At 37.0% G+C, this 23109-nt stretch overlaps 4 protein-coding genes across 5 annotated transcripts; 2 read left to right on the top strand and 2 right to left on the bottom strand.

Moving 5' to 3' along the window:
* The first annotated feature begins 283 nt into the window (after positions 1-283).
* LOC110721578 (protein TRIGALACTOSYLDIACYLGLYCEROL 4, chloroplastic-like) lies at positions 284-8982 on the top strand. The gene is made up of 5 exons (XM_021900755.1): positions 284-737; positions 2171-2429; positions 6908-7292; positions 7520-7836; positions 8275-8982. The coding sequence occupies exons 1-5, from the start codon at positions 463-465 to the stop codon at positions 8467-8469; spliced, it is 1431 nt and encodes a 476-aa protein (XP_021756447.1). The 5' UTR covers positions 284-462; the 3' UTR covers positions 8470-8982.
* Positions 8983-9357: 375 nt separating this feature from the next.
* LOC110721577 (10 kDa chaperonin 1, chloroplastic-like) lies at positions 9358-12052 on the bottom strand. Its single transcript, XM_021900754.1, has 6 exons — positions 11857-12052; positions 11699-11757; positions 11544-11594; positions 10017-10082; positions 9876-9923; positions 9358-9611 (listed from the first exon to the last, which is right to left on the bottom strand). The coding sequence occupies exons 1-6, from the start codon at positions 11945-11947 to the stop codon at positions 9513-9515; spliced, it is 414 nt and encodes a 137-aa protein (XP_021756446.1). The 5' UTR covers positions 11948-12052; the 3' UTR covers positions 9358-9512.
* A 1594-nt stretch (positions 12053-13646) lies between these two features.
* On the top strand, positions 13647-16496 carry LOC110721576. 2 transcript variants are annotated; one of them, XM_021900753.1, is made up of 3 exons: positions 13647-13945; positions 14038-14155; positions 15860-16496. In XM_021900753.1, the coding sequence occupies exons 2-3, from the start codon at positions 14071-14073 to the stop codon at positions 16471-16473; spliced, it is 699 nt and encodes a 232-aa protein (XP_021756445.1). In that variant the 5' UTR covers positions 13647-13945; positions 14038-14070; the 3' UTR covers positions 16474-16496. The 2 variants fall into 2 exon arrangements, with proteins under 2 accessions (XP_021756445.1, XP_021756444.1); XM_021900752.1 differs by having other exon boundaries at positions 13649-14155.
* Positions 16497-18789: 2293 nt separating this feature from the next.
* Positions 18790-20961, bottom strand: LOC110721575 (E3 ubiquitin-protein ligase ATL4-like). The gene has a single exon (XM_021900751.1). It carries the CDS (start codon positions 20837-20839, stop codon positions 19880-19882), a length of 960 nt encoding a protein of 319 aa, XP_021756443.1. The 5' UTR covers positions 20840-20961; the 3' UTR covers positions 18790-19879.
* Between the last annotated feature and the right edge of the window lie 2148 nt (positions 20962-23109).

Genomic DNA, 23109 nt, shown 5'->3' with positions numbered 1-23109 from the left:
CCTTAATAATTTTATGTATGTGAAAATTATTAGTAGAAGAAAATGTGATTATTTCCCTTGCTATGTACTCTATCCTATTCTAAATTGAATCAAGCTGTTTCGTTGCAAATTATCACATGTTTCAGTAAATTCATACTCCTTAAAACAGCTCGATCTTATATTAAGGGTTTCACTTTGACCAAAAAACAAGTTGTTTTCAAAATCCGCTTAAATCAGGTCGATTTTGGCTTGCCAAAATGCCATTATTCCATATTTAATTTTTGATAAAAAAAAAAAAGTTTTATGATTAACACAAAACTACCCCCTAAAAAGGCTCAGCTTCAGGGAATGAGCTGAGTCATTCAAACAGCAAGAGCGCACACTCTGCACTCTGCTACTCACTCTCAAAACAGACAAAATTCACATAGATAAGGAAAAACCCATTGCTAGAGGAGAGAGAAAGAGAGAAAAACTCCATTAAAAATGGCGAATTTGAGAACAGCAATGGATGCATTGTTCTGGGACTTAGACATAGCTAGCACCCAGAACCTAGATGGGTGCGCAAAGGCTATTCCCGGTGACCCTTTTCCTCTTGACGGTTCTCGAGCTGGTAAAGCCCTTCGTGTTCAGCAGCTTTCCTTTGTTGGCAATGGCTTCCCTCTTGGAATTATCCCTTCTCTCTCTCCTACCCCTTTTCAGAAGGACCTTGGTTCTTTCTCTCTTCAATCCCTTCTTCTTCGTCCTTCTTTTGGTGACTGGTTTGTTTTTCTACCATTTAATTCTCATTTTTTATTTTAGCATTCTTGAAATTCTGTGTTAAATTTGGGTGTAATTGATGTTTTATGAATTGGGTGGTTTGATTTTGGGTTTGTTTGTATGTTATAATCTTACTTTGGTTTATGTAATTTTGGGTTTTTGGGTTAGTTTGTAAATGGGGCAGTGAACTAGTGATTAATTTATGTGCGTATGTGAGGTTAGTTGTAAATTTGTGTTGTTAGGCGTTGATTTTGATGTAGGTTTCATTCATTTTGATGGAAATTCAATAAAATCTTGCCTTTTCTTGGTGAATTTTGGTTGCATTTTGATGGTTTTTGACTTTATTTTTTATCAAGCTATGAGTTGTTGATAAGCCTGGACGAAATTTTTACTTTCAGAGAAATATTTGCATAGAGCTTGTAAGATTTGGTGGTGGTGATATTCTTAATTTCGTAGGCATGTGATGTTTCATTATTTAGCTTATATGAATACATGTATTGGAGTTGTAGAGATAGGTTTTTCTACAGATTGATCAGAAAATGTGTACATTTATACACTAAATGTGTTGTTGCGCTCGGTAGAGCTTAGGAAGCCTAATACAGTACTTGGTTGTCTCTAGTCCATGTAGGGGAATCCTCTTGGGAAACTAATTTAGTTGATTGATGTCTTCTATAATTAGTTGTCACTCACAAATGCATAGAGCATATTGTGCAACAGAGGCATGTCTGCATATGTTACCTTGCCTATTGTCCTAGTCTTATCCTCATCATGTTCCCACAAATGGTAAATTCCTGTGCATTTGTAGTTAATTGGTTTACTTTTCACGTCAGGAACAAGTTTGTGAGTGAAAAATTGACTATGGATGCTTCATCTTTATTTTTTCTTCCAAAGCATCTGAACCCCAATTAATTTGAAGAATTAAAAATAATTTAATCATATCCATGTGCTTTTGTGTTTTCTGAATAGTTACTACACGTTTTCTGATGCATAGATTTTGTGTAAAATTGGACATGACTACTTGAATCTTGCATGCTGAGGCACTAAATGATAATTTCTTTTCATTATTGTACTCCGAACGATGCTCTAGGTGAAATGAGAAACAACCATACGCAGAACTGACTTTTTCTTTGTGTCAAATCAAGCATCATCCTGTTTGCATTTAGGGATCATGATTCCATGCTAATTCCTCGTTAGAAGCTTCAAGAAGTGAACCAAATCAAATGTGTTGACATCTCATGTTAGGCTTGCTAAACATCTATATCAAAGTTGTATAAGTGCTCAATTGTGTAGCTCTGCTCGGTTTCCTTCTTTCCTTTTGGAGCTGGGTTGTCCATTGGGATTAGTTTTTTCAACCTAAATTCTTTGCTGTCAATTTTTTCTATAACTATTAAATGCGTTGATTGTAAACCAACAAGGTACTATTTTCTGTTTATAGGTGGCTTGGATTAGCTGGCCAGATGCGTCCGAATAAGTTGTTGTCTAACATCAAAAGGGAGATCTTCAGCGCATTCACCGGTGATGAAGCGGAAATTCCATCCGTGAAGAATGTGACAAGACATGTCTTTGACCAGTCACTCTATGCCCTGGCTTTATGTACCCATATCCCCATCACATCCAATTCTTCCTTATATCTAAGTTCAGAAGGCCATGGTGAGAGGAAAGGACGCCGCAATAAACTCCTGCTATTTCACAAGGTAAGTCTTTGATTTACTTGTTTGCCTATCATAAGAATATGTATCCTGTCATAATTATGAACCTTACATTATGTATCTGTAGTTATTAGAATAATAACTTAAGTATATATCTTCAAGGCATGTGGAAGGTGATCATAGTCATGATATTTTTGAAGTATTTAAAATTTTTGGTTCTCAGAACTATATCTTATTGGTTTATATTATTAATCTAGAATACTACAGCCTTTCAATTGATCAATTCTCTGCCCTATCTAAACACTTCCCCACCTGTTGTTGCATTCTTTCTTACTTTCTCCGGTCAAATTCTATGATAGTTTTTAATAAAAAAAATTATTATGTTCTTAGATATTCTTCTCTTTTTCAACGAGCATGATGGGCAGCAGTAGTGCAGTATCTTATTGTCACTCTGCATTTCTGCAACTTTCCACCATTAGTCCCTTGATCTTTTGGGAAAACTCTTCAGATCACAAAGGAAACTTAACATTCAAGATTCTCATAACAGTGCAGTGAGTGATCCTTAATCTACACTTTCTTTGGCAATCACACTGCTTGAAAGATTTTCATCATCTGTACTGGCTTACTCAGTATAATAAGTAGCTTTTATGTTGAATTCAATATCCCTCCAGGTCATCTCCAGTAAATTCTGCATTTGCTTCTTTACTCGTTAATTTTTCACAAATTAAAATTCCTTATATTCGTGCCCCACACTTTGTTAGAACTTAGAACTTTCTTTTTTCTTCCTTCATCGTGCGATACATCTCCATTACCTTTGAGCTGCCTCCCTCAATTGTGACAATAAGGAGCAATGCTTGCTTGCAGCTTCAATTAATGGTTGGAGCTCCTCTTTCTGATGAGGTCTGATGACCTCTGTTTTGGTGTAACTTCACTCTTGCTACCCACTGTGAACTGTGAAGCACCGTCTAAAGCCGTGAGTCTTCCTTTAGAATTTGTATCCCATAGTCGATGTATGGGCTATCCCAAGGTGTGGTTGGCTATGGATATAGACTAGCTTTGTATCAAGAGCAGGCAGTGTATAAAAGGGCATGACAAGGCTCTTGGTGAGAGGTGCTTGGTGAAACGTTTTCAAAGAGACGCACAAATTTCTTTTACCAAAATTTTCTAATATTTATTAAGTGTGCCTCAATTCAATGAGACCCACCAAGGCATGCCTACGCACAGCAGGACCCTTATTGCCTTAGTGTCACGGTCCGGGAGTTTGGACCCCGAAACGTGCGGCGCGCTCTAGCCTTTTGGCGGCAAGAACGCTAGCCTTGAGCGGAAGAGGGGCTTGTGAGCACAAAGCAACACAAGCGGGCAATAGAATCTCAGGAGCACTCACGTCTATCTGGGCGACGGAGTGCGGGTGGTCGGGGCTTGTGACGGCCGATACTTCAAAGCGGGCACAAGCGGGTCCGAACCACGAGTCCTTAGCGCATCAAGTTGGGTTGGAGGGGAGCTAATATGCAACTGAGACACAATATCTATAAAGGTCTAACAACAAACAAGCATAAAAGCAAGGCAACACTTGGTAGAAGGCTTTAAGATTTCATTAATCATTCGCCCTCTAAAGAGCTTTAAATGACATACAAGGAGAATCCCTAGTGAACACTGATCTGACAGTAACACAATAATGGGATCTCAAGTTAAGAAAACATAACCTAAACTCTAGGAAAGCACTTAAATCGAATCTAATACATCAAAAGGAGTTCGATTCTAACATCCTCCTCCACTTAAGCTGTCGACGACCTTGTCGACTTACAAAAGTTACAATCAAAATTAGAAAACCCTAAACTATCTCAATTTTCGGATGCGCCGTTGGTGCGACTATCTTTTGGAATCTTATCTGACTCTTGAGCTGGATCTTCTTTGTTGACGAGGAGCTTGTCTCTGGAGTCGCTCGGCTCGAACATCTTGTTGAGAGCTTTATCTCTAAATTTCCTCCTGGGAGTGGAATCTGTTGAATTAAGGGGGACAGCTGCTTCCACCATCATCTGTTGGGGAGCTGCTTCCTTGAGACTGTGGTGGAGAGCTTCAAGTTGTGGCTGGTGCCTCTTGGGTGACCATTTTCTTTGTAATCCCTTGCATGCGCCCTACGTTGTTTGCTCAACCACTGTTTTTCCTTCCTCTTGGGAGGTTCTTCTTTGGTGTCTCTTTGGTGTCTCTGGGCTCGTCGCTCTTTGCTTCGAACCTTGTGACTAATTCTGGTTTTGGCGGGTGTGTATCTGGGATGTTGCCAACTCCATGGGTTTCATCTCCCGCTTCTCTGGGTTTCTGGTGCGAGCTTGTTTCCTCGATGTTGCCTTCTTCTCAGGCTCCATCACTCGCATTGCCGAAAGATATCGGACTTCTGGTTCTTCTTGAGGTGATATCATTCTCATAGCACTCAGGCGTCGTATGGAACCCATCCTATATGTAGGCTCCTCATCGCTGCTAGTCTCTTTTGTGGCCTCCTGAACGGACATGGATGACAATCTTTTTTGGATCTTGTCAAGTTCTTCTTTATGCTCGCAATCCCACCATTTGTGTGGACCTCGACAAAGTATGCAGTTTATTGCCCTTGTGTTTGCCGAGGATGCGTCGGCCCTCGAGTTTCCTGAGTTGTGGGAGGGGGTAGATGTTTGTCTCTGGGCATCACCTCCTCCACTTCTTCTATGATATGTATTAATGGTGTTGGACGATACTCGTGAGCCGTTCTCTGTACCCTTTGGAGAGCTTGGAGACGAACTGTTAGAGCGTGTTGACGTCCCACTTGAATCCTTCTCGAATTGACGACCCTTCCCGACTGAGTAGTCCATCAATATCTCAGCAGCACACATAGCAACAGCGAGGGTATCAATATTCTGCCTCAAAATCTCTCGTTGCGCCCATTCCTTTAGCCGCCTGTTGACAAAGTTGAACACACGATCTTTCTCATTCATGTCTGTGATGTCCAACATTATCGCCGAGTATTCCTTAACATAGTTGCGAAGAGAACCCTTCTGGCGGCACTCTTGCAACTTCATCCGTGCAACAAACGCTGTGTTGACGGGGTAGAATTGTTCTTTGAGTTCCTCTTTGAACTCCGCCCATGTATCAATCTTGATCCTTCCTGCTTCGATGTCTGCGTGCTTGGTGCGCCACCACAGCTTAGCATCTTCGGACAAGTACATGATGGCAGTATCCACCTTCTGATCGTCACTTAGTTGACATATTCGGAAGTACTGCTCCATGTCGAAGATAAAGTTATCAACTTCTTTTGCATCTCTAGCGCCACTGTAGTCGCGAGGTTTGGGCGGCTTTATCTTCGCCGCACCAACACCCAGTGCGTCTCTGCCCACAGCGCGCGTTAAGGTAGCACATTTCTCAAGTGCTTCGTCGGCTTTTCCTTGAACAAATTGCAATTGTTCGCGGAGGGCATCTCTGTCAGCCATCAATTTCACAATTTGCTCGGCTTGCTCGTGTACAATGACTTGGAGCTCGGCCCATTTGTCCGCCTTCTCCTCGAGCCAAGCGAGCCTTTCTTCTACGAATTCCATCTTCGTGTAGCCCTCCTTGGTGCCTACACGGGTTGATGCGCTAAGGACTCGTGGTTCGGACCCACTTGTGCCCGCTTTGAAGTATCGGCCGTCACAAGCCCCGACCACCCGCACTCCGTCGCCCAGATAGACGTGAGTGCTCCTGAGATTCTATTGCCCGCTTGTGTTGCTTTGTGCTCACAAGCCCCTCTTCCGCTCAAGGCTAGCGTTCTTGCCGCCAAAAGGCTAGAGCGCGCCGCACGTTTCGGGGTCCAAACTCCCGGACCGTGACAGTTGGTATCAGAGCTAATATGCAACTGAGACACAATATCTATAAAGGTCTAACAACAAACAAGCATAAAAGCAAGGCAACACTTGGTAGAAGGCTTTAAGATTTCATTAATCATTCGCCCTCTAAAGAGCTTTAAATGACATACAAGGAGAATCCCTAGTGAACACTGATCTGACAGTAACACAATAATGGGACCTCAAGCTAAGAAAACATAACCTAAACTCTAGGAAAACACTTAAATGGAATCTAATACATCAAAAGGAGTTAGATTCTAACACTTAGTAAGCCTTGAGCTTTTATCTACATTGACCGCTGGGTTCATCAACAGTGATTATGGTACACTCATGGGTGTGTTTCCTTCTGGCTACTTTTTGCTCCTTTGACAGTATTACATTTTTCGAAGATAATTTGGAGGACCCTGATTTAAATGCATAAACCACATTACATTGCAAATCAGATTTGTATTTCTCGAGTCAGAAAACCACAGCGCCCCATGTTAATCTGTTTTCAGTTTACCCTTTTTTTCCTGTCAAAGTGATTCATTAGCTAGACTTATTTGATATAAAACCAACATTTGTAATTTTGACTCTCTGTTTGCTTATAATTTAGCAATCTGCTCCTGTAATTGTGTCCAGATGACACCTGGAGCTGTAGGCCTTGTAGCTGACTTTAAATTTATTGACTGTGTGCAGCTTCCCTATCACGACATTACATTGAACGCAGCATGGCCAGAGCTGTTTATTGACAGTAAAGGAAGATATTGGAATGTTCCTGAGTCAATCTCTCTGGATTGTTCGTCTATCATATCTGACTCAGGATTACGGTATCGTTTTGGGGTACACAAGAATGGTGGCAAACCTCAAGCTGTTGTTAACTCAATAGATAGTGATGCACCTGCTGCTTTGCTGCCTGGTGTATGTGCAAAAGCTGCCTTTTCAGTTCAAAAGAGCAAGGATCTATGGAGGCAAGAGGAGACAGATAATGATCTTATCATAAAAACCGAGAGGGGGAAATTCTGGAGGCCTGCATATGATGTGCGCCTCAAAGAACCTCATTCATCAATTTCAACTATTATAGGTAAAAGACCTTTCATCTGTTGTAATAATGGTTTTCATTGTCTTGGATTTGGCAACTTAACTGGAAGCAAATTTGATGTGGGTATGTCCTATAATGCAATTACTGGATTTGTTGGACATGATAACTTGCACTGCTCTGATTCAGATCACAAAAATCAAGCCAAACTTCTCTTTCATTTTTCCCTTAGATGTTGTGTGAATATGTATCATTCACTTGTTACCTATCAGGTGGCACCTTTGGCGCTTGGCTTCATGGCGAAGACAAGATATCAAATCCTGCATCAGGAGATGGTGATAGCATCCCTTCAAGTTCCAAGAAAAGGAGTCCTGTCTTTGCTGATTTGTTTGGCTCATTGTGCTACACTTTCCAGCACGGAAAATTCAGAAAGCCATATGGGGATATGACTAGGGTAGATGCTCGTTTGGATATCAGTTCAGCTTCTGCTTTTGCTAAAAACATCTCACGTGTATTTAGCCATAGCTCAATTGCTCACCAGGATAACTCGGCATCCCTTCCTAGACTCAGTCTGATCTTCCAGCAGCAGGTAAATTTCAGTGAACACAGTTTCTTCAATTGGAATTTAAAGTTAAAACCTGTAGGATATGCTCTGTTTCCTGCTATAATTGAAAATATAGGTATCAGGCTCCTTACTATATTCTTGACGAACCCACTCTTCTAAGTAGATCTGTTAAAGGAAATGAACTTAGGACATCATTAGGATGATAAAAGATGATCAATTAAATATCTGGTTATTTATATTTTAATGTAGAACGTTCTTAATTTTAAGAATTGGGCAGTTATGTGGCTACATTTAGATGTACGGAACGGATATTGAGATATGCCCAGCCATGTGGTTTTGTTTTTATGTACTAGGAAGTGGGAAGTAAGCCAATAGCCATGAAGAAAATACTAACCAGTTTAGCACTAAATCATTGTTAACTCTCTCATGGGGAACCTTTTTACATCCCTCATCTTGGTGCAGGTTGCAGGACCAATTGTCTTCCGCGCTGATACAAAGTGTGTAGTCGACTCACCATGGAAAAATGGCTTGCAAATTGAGGATTTCATTTACAGCTTGAGCTATTCATTGCGGCTCTTACGTTCGGGTAAAGTTGTGGCATGGTACTCACCGAAGAGGAAAGAGGGAATGATTGAGCTGAGAGTGTACGAATTTTAATTCCATTTCCAAGGATCTTGTATTACCTTACCTTCAATTATCTGAGAGGATAGAAATTTCGGAAATTTGTCCAAAAGCATTTTAGATGCTGTTAGGTTAGCCATGTACAAAATCTTGGTTGATCAAGTATTTTGTTAGTTTATGGCATTGATGCCAGAGCGTTGTTACTCTAAACTAGTTTTATTAGAGCCCCTATTTTTGGTCTCACACTTTACTAAGAGTAAATTTTTGAAGCAGACACAAATTTATGGCTTATGCATTCAAATTACAGGAGGTTATAGAAACAAAGCGGTTACTTATTATTGATGATCGGCTAGTATCCGATGTATCGGAGGTTTATAGAAACAGAGTAAGTCGATAATTAACAGGTGCATGAAGAAGAAAAGGAAATGCAAATATAGATCAGAAAGTAAGCTTCAAGGGCATCAAAACTTCATCCTTCCATGGAAGTAGATCTTATATACAAATTTGTATCTTACATTGTATTTATTTATGAATTACTTTCTCCGTTCTTATAGAATCGCAATATTAGAGAGTAAACATAGTCAAGTGAGACCTTGTTAAATCTTCTTGATATGTACTTGCAAATTATTAATACGAGTATTAAAGATATTACTATAATATCTAAAATATACATTGACAAGCGTGAAATCCCTAACGTCAAGGATAAATATGTACGTAGGAATTATTTTTATTTTGGTAATATCTCAGGAGTCAAGATACATCTTAAAATTACACGGAGTCAAGACCATGTCAAGAAATTGGTAAGTTCAAATGTTTTTATATTTGTCCATCTCTTGATCCCTTTTTATCTGATTTTGCATTGTAAATCGCTACCCATCAGCCAAATAATTGAATTTAAACATTGTGTACAGTGTCAAAGCACAATATAAAAAAGGGAGACCTTGATTAAAAGAGCATCATAATTCTCTTACATTGAAAATGAATACATCTGAAATTGCACCACTGATGAACGAAAGGATCTAAAACCTAAGGCCAAAATCAACAGAAGCCAGTTATACATATACTGCCGTCTGAACCATCTACTCAACTACAGCCAAGAGGTCTGCTTCTTTGCAAAAACAATGCCTGGTATCTGTTCCTAGATCCACCTCATAGGCACTTATATCTGAGAAAAGAACCTGCACGAGACAACAAATTAGAAAGTAAACAATCGAGAAAACAACCATGAAATAAAGTATTCTTTGCTAGAAAAGAATTCGAGAAATCTCAGTGACGTTGTGCACCGTCTAGGTAATTAGCCAAACTATTAGGCAACTAACACAGGGTGAAATGTGGATAGTAACCTTACTTGAGAGTAAATGTAGTTTACTCATCAAGGATATTATAAGACATTTTGTTAGTTGCCTAATTAGATAGGCAAATAGACTATTTCTTAATCATACCTTCTTCCCAGCCTCTACTTCCCCAACATCAGAGCCAACAGAGAGAATCTGTAAGCAGGAAACATAATTTTGATCAGCATATTATAATTTGTACTCTGCATAAGTTAAGAAATGAAATCGAAAAAGTTAGAACTTCCATACCTCTCCCATAAGGTACCTCTCAAACTTCACTGCTGACTTGGGCAAAAGAACTCCACCGGCTGATTTCTAATGAGAACATTCCAAAAACAAATAGGTAAGCCAAGATAGCTCAAAAACATCAGATACTATGGATGAAATCAGATCTTCTAAAAGTCCACATGAAGGATGCCTTTTTATCATAGACCATGGAACCACAAGGACAAGAAGGCACCAGTATGCAAAATTGCGAATTCCAAAGAATAACAGTTGATCACACTTTTAGTATTATGTAATCAAGAATAATAGCTGATCCAACTTTTAGTATTATATAATCTAGAATAACAGCTGATCCAACTTTAAAGACTCTAAAGACTCGCTCATTAAGTATCTCCATAACTAGGGTGTGAAAGTTTTTGGTCTAGCTTCTGTTCTTTCAAAAATTGCAGAAAACACCAAGCTATAGACTGAAAAGGCTCTCAAGAATGCGTTGCAATATCAACCAAGTCAAAAGGCCTACAGATTCAGATTCTTTACTCATACAGTTCTAGAAGTAATACATATGACTATGCTACTTTGCTACGTAGTGTAATCTCCTGAGCAATAAAAGCACAGCAGTGATGGCAATAAGAATGCTTTAGCTAGGATCTACAGAAGGCACAACAGACGAGGTCCTATTATTTCGAGGATAGGCTTGCAGAAATATAAACTCACCCTGCCTCGCAAATCACAGATCACCGATAACTAAATCGAGAAACATAATGGATAGTCTCAAAATGAGGACATAAACAACTTTTCAATAACGACTGTTCTTCTGACTTACATTATTCAAAATAAAGTATCACAGTGTCATCTTTTGAGGAACTTGGGCTTATTAATTGATACAAGATTATTGCAACTGTTCAACCTAATACCAGCATAACTAGACCATGATTAAACATTTATTTACCCTCAAAAGAGATAGAAAGTGCCACTTAGGAATTAGGAGCATATCACTCATTACAGGTTCTATTCTGGAAAACAGTCTTGGTGCACATATGATAAACTTAAGTCATCTACAATTCTACATTGCTCAAGTATACTACGCGGTAACAGAAATAGCTAGCAAAGGGCTCAGCTCATCGCCTCATCCCGGTAATACATAGACTCCAACTAATCTGGATTTGAGTCATACCAATTGAGATAAAATTCATAAAACTTTCTTAACAAATATACAGCTACATTCCCAACAGCTCCCTTACAGCTAATACAAACTCTTGATAGGTAAAATTAAAACAGTATTATCCTAATTTAACCTAAAAGTGGAAAACTTTAGCTAGCAGATTGGTCAAATTTTGATACAAGGAAACATTATATCACAAAATTTCAATTATTTGAATTAACATAACCCATGCAATTATTCAGACTGAGAGTTATATCATCATATTCCTTTTCAATCAATTATCTTATCCAATCAGAAAAATCATCACATAACCAAAGGATCAAAATTTCAAAGTTTAAGATTAAACAGAACAATATAACACTACAAAATAGATAAGATAAACATTATACCTCAGGAAGCTCCTCAAGTCGAATCAAAACTCGATCAGCCTGTGGAACAACCTACCAAAAAAAATCAAAATTGAATAAATTACACTAAAAATTAAGGATAAATGCCACGAAATTCCTATATTTAATCAATCCAAGAAAAAAAATTGAAAAAATACCTTAGTAGGTTCCCATTTTGTAGCAACTGCATTAATTTTAAGGGAATTTCTTCTTAACCCTGAAAAAAAAAAATCAGAAATACAGGTAAAAATTGCCTCAAAATATGAATAAATTAGAGATTTAATCTGCAAAACGAAATTAAAAAAAAAAAAGGTACCCAGTAATGTTTGGTTAGAGTTGCGAGAAAAATTGTTGGTGGGTAAAGATAAGGGCTTTGCCAAAGTGACGAATGCAGCGGTGGAAGCCATGGATAAGCTGAGAAAGATAGAGAAACAAGAAAGTGTGTGAGTGAGTTTAAACTAAGTGAAGTGAGATAGAGTTAACGGCGTGTTGTGTTTGATTATGCTTTAGTTAAAGTAAGATGGGAAGTTTGATTTTGAGCCGTTGATGTGTTTATGGAAGTGATGTTTGATTGATTTGATGATCAATAATTGGCCGTTGATTTTTGGGAAGAGCAAGAGTATTGTTTCTGGAAAGTTCGAGGATTGTGTCTTTTGTGAATGTTGTGATTATGACTTCCATAATTTGGGTTTCTAGAGAGTGTTTGATGGCTTTTGGTTTGGTAACAAGCTCATACTTCGTATACATTTGCACAATAAGCCCATCTCATTGTTCTAATAATGAATTGAGTAAATGCTCCATTACAATAAGGGAGTTTTTAAACCAAGAAATGTTTAGATCAATTAGTAAAGGAGTTGTTTCAGTTTAACCAAGGTCTTGGCTTCAAAATTTGGGAACACAACAACACTTGTTGGTAGAGTTCCCTCCTCCCCCACCCCTCTCCCTCTAATTGAGGCGTGACCTTATTTAAAATCAGATTAGTCGAAGTCCAGTAGATATTGAATTACACAAGTATGCTTGCATTAAAAAAGATTGGAGGATGTTATAGTCTTTATTTCATGTTATGTACATTTAAATGTATTGATCTCCCTGCACCCGGCATGAAGACAAAGGTTAACATGTAGGCATCTTGGTATCGCATCCTCCATAAAAACCTAATGTAGATTGAGGCCATGACCATCAAGTTACAAACTCTCGATTTTAATACTAGATTAAGATTAGGCACATGATCTTTCTTCTATATAAAACTAGGTAGACATTGTATTGTTCATTTAAGTAGGTGAAACATGTTACACGTATGCATATGGATTCATTGCAATACAAGTGCTACTTTATGATATACACCACTAAGCTATGGCGAGATTCAATATAGCAAAGTGCCATTGATTTTCCTCTCTAAAACTTGATTTTGATATTGCAATTATAAACTCAAATTTTTAATGCTCAAGTGGTCTACTTACAAGTTACAATGTGTAGATTAAGTTTCATCTTTAAATAAACTTATTCGATATAACTTTATCGAATAGGTTTATTCAAAAATGGAACTTAATCTACACATTGTAACTTGTAAGTAGACCACTTGAGCATCGTAAGTAGACCACATTGTAACAAGTTACATCGTGTCATATATCGAATAAGTTTAGCTTAACGTTATAATTGCAATGTTACAAGTTACATTGCAATTATAATTTTAAGCTAAACTTATTCGATATATGACACAACGTAACATGAAAATAGCATGACATGAAATGAACATCAAACAAGTTCGACACGAAAAACCTGGTATGACATGGGAATGAGACAGACACTCTCAAATATGTTTTTGTTGGATAAGTACGATAAGGCACGAGAGGTGTAAAAAACTAACTTGACTTCAAAAAAATTAAATTCAAATATCGACTTGTTTGGACACAATAATTTAGCATTTCTCAAATTTAAAAATAGATCCAATCTAACCCGACTTTATTAAATTCGACCTGAATACTTGAATTGACACCTCGCACGAACCAATAAAACACAATACGATATGCACGTGAGCTCGGGCCTTTTCTCGGCTGCTCGTTCAAAAATCACAGCCCAAGTCCATCTTTAAATAAACCCACCAAAAGTTAATTAACACTCATAATATTCCTACTTTAGGAGAGGAACTTTGATTAGGGTACAGCCAGGCAAATTTTCTTGAATTTCGCTCCATTATTTGTCTATGCCTCTTCTCTTGCAATTGGCACTGGCAAAAAAACACCAAAATATAAAAAAAGCAATGAAGAAACATGACAATAGGCTACATGGGGTCCACATCACTCCCTCTTTTTCTCTCCTCAATCACCCAATATGATGTCCTCCACTTGCACAGTTCAGAGTTCAAACAAAAATTTCCGCTAATTCTTCCAATTTCAGCTGCCAATGTTTGTACCCTTTTTCAATTTTAGGGTTCTTGTGAAATGGGGGGGAAATAACTAATTAGGGTTTTCATTTGAATTAACTTCCTTTTTTGCAGAAAATTTAGTTCAGCAAATTAGCACTATTAACTATGGCAAAAGGGTTTTTCCCCTTCCATTTAATTTTGTTCTGTGGATTACTGCTTGTTGCTGAAGTTTGCTCCAAGAAAGCTCATGGTAAAAATTCTCATTTTTAATTCTGAAATCTCTCAAATTTAGTCTTTTTTGGATAATTACAGTTCATGGGAATTTTTCTTCTAAATTGCTGTTTAATGCTGTATTTATTTTAGTGCGATTAGATCAAAATATGATCTTGAGCTATGTTGTTTGATGAATTCATTGTTTAGATATAGTGCTAAGCTATGTTGGAGGTTCCGTGCTTTATATTATAACTACCATAGTATATGCATAATCATAATCATATATTCATATATACAAGCTTCTAGTAATCTAGTATGTTGTTGCCTAAATTTTGACTGTTTGCTAATAATGGTGATTTGACCATGTTCTACATATGGTAAGAAATGTTGGGTTACAACTGACTCCTACTATATTCTGATATAAGTGGAGAAGAAGAATGATTAGGATTTCTCATCTGTGTGAGTCTCAGTTAGTACATTACATTTTTGCTGGCTTAATGTTGAGGATATCCTATTAAGGTCAGTATCTGACTATCCATGCTCTACTATGATTGGGCTACGAGCAAGTGAGGTCATTCTAACCCAAACTGCGGTCTTGCTAGTAACTAGTAGTTGGCTGTCTTACTTGTCTACAGTGGGAAAATGAGCTTTAACTTTGTTTTGACATAGATCTTGTTATTTGTTAAGGAAGCTCATGGAGCTAGAGCGGTTAATATTCCTTCACCCCGCAACTGTTAGTTTGTTGCAGTCCTGCGGGATCCCCAAAATTTCGAATATCTGATGTGAGCTCTTGTGGAGCTGATCCCTCCAATAGAATATGTAACCAAAGTAGCCCTGTTAAGAGCATTATTTGTGAATCCATTTTGAAAATCCAATTTTGTTCCGTATTTGATGCATCAGCTTTATCACAGTAACTTAAGTGTCAACTTGAGAGTTGAGGCTTCGCTTAAGCACCAACAGTTAAGTGGTAAATGTGGTATTGATTTATGTTGTGATGTATGTTCTGCATAGGAACTAGGAACAAAGCAGAGAGATTAAAAAAGTCACCTTGGATAAGAAATAGTATGGAGAAGAATAGAGTCAACTATGATAAGAAATGTGCTAAAATTAAATCTTCTGGCTGCCTTTTGTTTAGACTAATGTAAATTTATCTCAACTACAAGGCACCATCACTTGTACACACTATCCACGTGGGCGAATTGCCCTTTTAAGCTGCTATTGTATTGCAAGAGCCTATTGCAATCGCGTCATCAGAACTTGATATGTTCATTTTTGAAATATTTTGCCTTCGGTAAAATGTGATGTCTGATATCCACACTTTTACTTCACCTTGCTATGACATTAAAATGCCAATCAAGCGACACTAGATGTTTTATGGCCTCCTGTTATGCAAGGAAGGGTTTTCTTTTTTAATTTTGGGGGGCTTTGGGGGGGGGGTGGTTGTTAAGATGCACAATCATTGATCACTCAAATTTTTTCGGCTATTTGGAATAGTGTTTTCCACATGCATTACACGGTGATGAGCTCATATGTTGTCCTCCATCAGTAATTGTTCCTGGCCTTCAGGCTTCTACCCTCCATTACGAGGATGATGCATCTTATACTGGGTAGTGAATAGCGGCACATGAACTAAATGTTGCATTTCTAGTCAATACAATAATATGAGAACTTCATAGAATAACTGATTAGTCTTAAGGAAAAGAGTTGTTTAATTCTTTATATCTGCAAATGTTACCCACAGGTAATTCAGCCAAAGAAATTGTTGACATCATCAACAAGAACCGGACTGCCATAAAACTGCCTCCGTTGTATGACAGTGCTGGGCTGGGGTGCATGGCCTTGCAATACGCAGAGGAGTGCAAGGGGAACTGTACAAGCAACAATACTGTGAGCTGTCGACCCTTGGAAGACGATTTTACAGAAGTCTATGCTCCTGATTGTGGAGTGGAGCTACCTACTTTTGGTACCATATCCGGTAAACTTGTGGGGTGCTGGTCTAAGCACCTTGTGCCATCAGACGCCTTCTCACAGGTTCTTGTTCATGACAAAAAGTCTCTGTCTCTCCTTATAAACAAAACACACACTGAGGTGGGAGTCGGTGTGGCTTCAACCCATAAGGGCCATTTCTTCTGGTGTGTGCTGTTTAGTAGTGACCAGACTAATTCAAGTTTCATTCTCGAAGACCATGGACAGGGTATCAAACAGAAGCAAGGGTGCTTTAGCGGAACCAATACAACTTGCAATGAAGGATCTAGTATACAAGGTGGCATATTTTTCCGCAGTTTGTCTGGTATTTTCACCTCAATTTTCTTCTTGTTGATCTGTAAAAATGTGGATATTTTGTTTTGTCTATGAAGAGTTTTGACCTTTCTATTAAATGAAGAGTTTCTTGGAGTTAGAAGCAACTTTCCAGTTATTATAAGTATAATTGAATCTGGTTTTGTGTTCTCAGTATTTTTTGGTATATTGTAAGGCCAGATCACCATTGATGAAGCTCCTCGTCTTTGTTCTTTGATCATGTAGTCTAAATATGTATAGAATGGCATGGTAAATACAGTAAAATAGCAAACATTAGGAAATTGTTAAGAAAGATCCATAATGGATCTAGAGCAAAATGCATATGCTTTGTGAGTTCTTACCCTTTGATTGAAGAGGATGGTAATGATTGTTTACTAAACAAGACCTTGAAGATCAATAGGCTCCTTTATCTAGATTAACATAATCAATAACATGCAATCCAATCATTCGTACGTAATATACTTGATGCACCTTTCATATGTAGAAGGCAGGTCACCCCGTGTATGGCCCTTCCGCCAACAATATGCAATCATATGTGCTATTGGTGGCATCCCTATTGTGGTACAGGATCGCGAAAGGAATGTCTCCAAGGGCACAAATGGTTGCTGTTGTGTTCGTTAATATGGCCCCCATAAATCATGTATGGTTCCTTCTGTGTTCTTCCGCCAATAATATGCAATCATCTGTGCTATTGGTGACATTCCTTTTGTGATTCCTTTTGTGGTACAAGATCTCAAAAGGAATGGCACCAAGAGCACATATGGTTGCATCTATGCTCTTTGGCCTCCGTAAACTGGATTATCGAAACACATTCATTGTATGTCGAGATTTATAGGAGTGATTGATTAGTTAGATTATCCCTTTAAAACGCACATCCATTCACATTCAAGATAATTGATCCATAATTGTAGCTCCTCCACTGTTCATTACTGAGTAATTTTATACCAAGTCAAGCTAATAATTTTCTAAAATAAATAAATACTACGTAAATTGAGGTAAGTCTTTGCCCAGTTACAAGGAAGGGAGTCATAGGAATGCCTACTACGGGCCTTGGGCCGGCCATGTAAGATTGGGGATCTTTAGCCCACTCTAATGATCACCTCAAAATCTCTTTGGATATGAACCATCACTTGCTTTGGGTGTTTAGAATTGGGTTAGGCAATAAGGGGTGTTCTAATATAGGAGTTGGATCATGACCCTGACTGACTGACCGTATCTCAACCCTCACGGTTTTTTTGGTTCGCTATTTGCGGGTCAGACACTTTGAGAGTGAGGGGGGAGGGTAAGGGATCCCTGCAAAATTTGAGTGGATTGATAGAGAGTAGAGACTCGGCCCACCATAATGGGCCTCACTTATGGACTATAACACTCCTTTCAACTTCAGCATATACGACATCACATTACTCTATCAACAGCAAAATCATCTTGCTCCAATAATGTAGGAGGGGAATAAGACAAAATTATGGAAAATTGGTGAAATTCACTCTGTAATAGGTAATCACCAGTAAAAAATAAAAATAAAAAAATTCAGTAGCCAAATTTGACAAAAAAAAAGGTAAATTGGAAAATCTCAGTTTTAATTTTTAAACATCAAGTCCAATTTTAGTAATAATCAGTTTTTGCCTATTATAAAAATGTTTTGATTTTATTGTAGACAATGAATTAGTAATTTAGTATGACCTGATTTAACTTATTCCAAGGTTGATCCTAACCAAATAAACTTCATGATCTTAAATTTAATGCGGAATAACTGATAAATACGGAGTAGAATGTAAATCGACTCCTAATTTAATCCAATCCGAATTGAAGGGCTCTTCATCTACATATAACTTGATCCGATAATATACTCCGTACCATTTACTCATGTGATACTCTTGAGTAAATTTATCCCTATCTCGTGTCAAAAAATAAATAAATAAACAAATAAAAAATAAAAATTGGCGATTGGCAAAGGGAAAAACAAACAAACAAAACACAAAGCAGACAAAGAGGATAGATTAAAATCCGTATCTTAGTGATACAAAAACAAAAAAAACATCCACCACCTACATTGTAACGCTTCCCAAACAAAAATACTTAATTAACTAACAAACAAACAAACTTTAAAGTACCCAACACTAACATAAACATTAATCCACTTACAAAGTTAGCACAACTACAGCCAGCTTCTGTATCTTCCATTACACTTGTTTTTTCAACTAACTTTTTTTGCTCACTTTAAAAATTAATTAATTATTAAATATAATTATAAAATTAATCTAATGTACAAAAATTCACTAATCCCTATACTATCTCTTTCTAAAAGATAAAATCTCAGAAAGAAACTCAACTTCTGAAGAATAGAATGTTAGTTTCTTTTTTGTTTGAGTGCTGCTCAAGTCTTCTCTTTTTTCACTTGATATTGTAATCCGTACTATGTTTATTTTATCATTGTGGAGTTTATTTTCTTGCTTTTTTATCTGGGTATTTTTGGGGGTTGAAATAGGGAAAAGTGGAATAAAGTGAAAAAAGGGGTTATTTTTTCAGGAGATTAATGTGCTTTATTGTAAATGACGTGGTTCATCATATGATCTAATTTTCCATTATTCTGTGAGAAAGCATGGACATGTATTTTATGGTCCTCATTGAACACAATAGCTCAATTTACATTAACATAATACAATAATATATCAAAGTAATGCTAACAATAATTAAGATATATATTTTGCTTCTAGTAGTACAGTCTCAATATAATGTTTTTCGGGTATGAACTAATTTCAAAGTGCTATAATATGAAACGAAGGTAGTATATTATAGACTTTACAATACGTTCATGCTTGGAAAATGTTAGCGCCTTTTCCAAAACATAGTATTCTATAATTGGTTATATACTTATATGACCATGTTCTTCAAAACCACTACTTAAATGAAATATTGAAGAAATGATGAAATAGCTCCTACTATCACAAATGGTTCTTTGAAGAGTTGAGATAAGTAATGCCGAAGGTCAAATTAAGTACTAGTAATTAAACCTAACCCCATTGAGGCATTGATCATAAGTTGCAAAACATGATCAATAATTCTGAAATGCAACATTTAATACACAGACAGAACAAGAACAAGTATTTCATAATTCCTACCCAAAAATAAAAACCATAAAACGAACAAATTAACATAAATAAATCAAATAATGTGGTAAATTCAGAAAAACTATTATTCATGGAAGGTTAAGTATTATTTGAGCAAGTAAAATCTTCTCCAAAAAAACAGACCAACCCAAATTTAACCCCCACAAAAAATCAAAAGGAAAAAAATCTGCAATAATAGGAAGAAAATATTTCTACCTCTTATAATCTTCATTTCCAGAAGAAATTTTTTGGTTTTTTTTGTTTTTTCCATATATCTATACACCAAAAAAATTTGTAAAAAAAAAAAAAAATTACAGTAGCAAAACTACCCCGGATCTACAGACATGAAATTACGATTATACCCCTGACAACCATCTAAACAACTCACCGATTTCATCACCGAGTCGACTCGCTTCCAAGTCCAAATCATTAACTCGGTTGTCCACTCCTCCAAACTCAGTCGTAGTCTCCCTCCTACTACTCCCTGTAAAAAACCATCTCCCAGACCCACGAAACGACGAGGATAGAGAATGTGACAGGTAATCCTTCAACCATCCACCACCAATAATACTCCCGCCACGTGTCCCAACCCCGGCCGCTAACGCCGCTGACGGGTAGTGGTCATCAACCTTGAACTCCGTGGTTGAGGAAGTTCGTCGGAATGAACCGGAGTGAATTTCCGAAACGACGTCGTCGTCGTTGACGATGTAGTCGAAGTTACCGCCGAGTGAGTAGGTTCTTCGGACGGGGATTTCGGCGGAGTTTCGTTGACTGACGTTTCCGATTTCGACACGGAAGCTTCGAGAATTATGTGAGGAGGAGGAGAGAGAGAGTGGATCATCGTTGGATGAGGATTCTGGTAGGAAGACTGGTGACCGGCAAAGAGGGCATGATTGGTTGGAATTCAGCCACGTGTCGATACAATCAGCGTGGAACACGTGGCAGCAGATTGGGAGGAGACGGAGGAGGTCTTTCTCCTCGAATTTCGACAAACATACGGCGCAATCTCCGGTTGATTTCAATGCGTCGAAAGTGAATAATGGAAGTGCATCGAGAAGTGGGTTTGTCGGAGATACGCGGCGAGTGGAGACAGAATGAGGGAGGTTAACGGTTGTTGATGTTGACGTGGTGATTGTGGTAGAGTTACGGTGACGGCGGAGGAAGCGGAGGAGGAGGTAGAGAGAAGCTGATAAAATGACGGCGATTGCGAGGATTAGTACTGTGATGAGGATGCTAGGGCTGACGTCACTTCCGCCGGAATGTGAACCTCCGCCGCCGCCGCCGGTGTTGTTGTACAGTAATTTCCGGCGTATCATTTTTGTTGTAGAGAGGAGAGAGAAAGTAGAGAGAGAAAGAGAGAGGGTGGGAGGGAGGGGTTTTGATCTGGGTTGGGGGAAGGTGAGGGATTTAAATGAGGGACTTAATTTGGAATTTTTGTTTTTGTTTTTTATTTAATTAATAATGAATATTTTATTTTGGGTAAGAAGGGGTGGAGTGAGTGAGGAAGAAAGAGGAGGTAGTATGTAATGGGGTGAGTGTATGAACGAGTAGTATGAAAGTAATTTTATGTTATTTTTAGTTAAGGTTAATTTTGTTTTCTATGTTAATATAAGGCTAAAAAAGGAGGAATATTATGTACAAGTATATGATGTATGATATTGATTTAATTGGGAATTGGGATGTTTTTTTAATCATTATTAATTTTAGAAAGTATGATTAGCTTCTATAGTTAGATTTGGACATTTTTTTTCAATAAAATTAACTTGAGAAAAGCAAGTTTTGTTCAACAGCAACAGCCATTTTTAAGAATCAAAGATACTTAAAGTGATTACATGGCAATATTTGGAGTTGAGTATGCTATTCATGTGAATTAAAGTATGTACGGAGTAGCGAATAATAACTTATCATGATATAAAAAAGATATCTTAATCGTCAAAAAAAAAAAGGATACATATCATATCATATTAACGTGATATATGGAGTATTAATTTTGTTAAATCAATAGCATGTTTGCATTAGCAAAACAAAGAAACACACAATTCATTCTAGCTTCTGTGACCAATTGATATGAATATTTCAATGTGTATAAAGACAATTTTACAGTAACTACAATATATTTTGAAATATAATAATAAATTGAAATCTAGATTGTATTAGGAGTAATGATATACTTGATGCCTATAATATTTTTATTTATTACTCCGTTTTTTTTTTCCCCCACTTTTTGTTGTTGTTGTGGGAAGGAAGACTTACACTACTATACGTATAATTTTTATTTTTTTTTATATATATATAAAAAAAATTAAGTAGGGCATGTGTGGCAAATTTGTGTTCACGCATCAAAATTTATAGAAAATAAGTCAATGTGAGTTATATCTGCCTATCAATGCTCCTCAGTTTAAGGGTAATGATATTGGACTAAGCTTTTTGTTAAGAAAATAGGGTTTGGAGAGTAACAATCTTATTCTTTACTAATCTGTTTGATTCTCAAATGATATGGCAATATTTATAAGTGGTACGAGTATTTGTATTGTATTTCGAATGTATAATTTATTTTTATTTTTTCTTCTTCTTATGTTATGAAGTAGGTCAAACTTGTGCATTGACATGTATGTCAAGTTTAACTGAGTCAATTATTCTAAAACGAATGAAATGTGTTTGAATAATTTACCCACTGGATAAATGTATCGAGGTGGGGTATGTAAATATGTAATAGAGGGTGGGGTGTGATTAATAATGGAAAAATTGCTGTTTGTGCCTAGTGTATAATTTGTAAGAGTGCATAAAAAATAGATCAGTCCCACCATCAATTTAATGATAATTCACTTACCCCTGAGCTTCATAGATATACTACATTTACTAATGTACATAATGTAGCTGGAAGATAGACTTTAAGTCCATTTAATTTGGCAATAAATGAGTAACTAACATAGTTACCTGAAGCTTATAATATATAATTAAAGCTACCATTACATACATTCCAGATGAATTCATAACATAATTATTCAAACTTAATTAATCCCTAATAACGTGCACCTATAACCAGCTCCACAACTTTGCTACTAGCTAGTATAGTCGTATGAAAAGTATATAGTAAATGATTTTACTCTAATTATAAGTATATCTTAGTTGTAATGTTGCATGCAAATATACATGGCATGCCCTAATTATCATTATAGAGTTGGTGGATAATTATTCTGAGACAAAATATATGTATATATGCTAGTAGGAGTATTATTTCAACTATACACAGCAATAATATGCTTAGATCGATTATTATTATTATATCATCAAGATAAGGCTATGCAACAACTACTGAACAAATTAGCAAATTTTGTTCCATTGGTTATATTAATAATACATGTCATATAATTAATTACTAAACATTTTTAATTTCATATATATATATACATTACCGAGGTTTATTTATATAGGTGAAATTTATTTAAAATTAACTTTTTTAAGCGTTCTGAGCCTTTGCTAGAGTATGCACAATTGCACATAGCTTGTATGAGTGTTAGTTAATGCTTGATGTGTTATTATTTTTTCGAGCTGAGTACGTCTTGATTCAGATTTAATTGTATAG

Source organism: Chenopodium quinoa, unplaced genomic scaffold (genome assembly GCF_001683475.1).
Source record: "Chenopodium quinoa cultivar QQ74 unplaced genomic scaffold, ASM168347v1, whole genome shotgun sequence".
Lineage (NCBI taxonomy): Eukaryota > Viridiplantae > Streptophyta > Magnoliopsida > Caryophyllales > Amaranthaceae > Chenopodium > Chenopodium quinoa.
The sequence above is the reverse complement of the archived record's forward strand: the minus strand, read 5'-3'. Positions and strand labels throughout refer to the sequence as shown.

Bases quoted from the DNA above. Each gene is read 5' to 3' on its own strand.
- LOC110721576 (XM_021900753.1), top strand. From the start codon at position 14,071: ATGGCAAAAGGGTTTTTCCCCTTCCATTTAATTTTGTTCTGTGGATTA. The intron at 14,156-15,859 runs GTAAAAATTCTC...TGTTACCCACAG, and splicing joins TTGCTCCAAGAAAGCTCATG to GTAATTCAGCCAAAGAAATT.
- LOC110721575 (XM_021900751.1), bottom strand. From the start codon at position 20,839: ATGATACGCCGGAAATTACTGTACAACAACACCGGCGGCGGCGGCGGA.
- LOC110721578 (XM_021900755.1), top strand. From the start codon at position 463: ATGGCGAATTTGAGAACAGCAATGGATGCATTGTTCTGGGACTTAGAC. The intron at 738-2,170 runs GTTTGTTTTTCT...TTCTGTTTATAG, and splicing joins CGTCCTTCTTTTGGTGACTG to GTGGCTTGGATTAGCTGGCC. The intron at 7,293-7,519 runs GTAAAAGACCTT...GTTACCTATCAG, and splicing joins ATCAATTTCAACTATTATAG to GTGGCACCTTTGGCGCTTGG.
- LOC110721577 (XM_021900754.1), bottom strand. From the start codon at position 11,947: ATGGCTTCCACCGCTGCATTCGTCACTTTGGCAAAGCCCTTATCTTTA. The intron at 11,758-11,856 runs GTACCTTTTTTT...TTTTTTTTTCAG, and splicing joins CTCTAACCAAACATTACTGG to GGTTAAGAAGAAATTCCCTT. The intron at 9,924-10,016 runs GTATGGAAGTTC...TCCTGCTTACAG, and splicing joins AGAGGTACCTTATGGGAGAG to ATTCTCTCTGTTGGCTCTGA.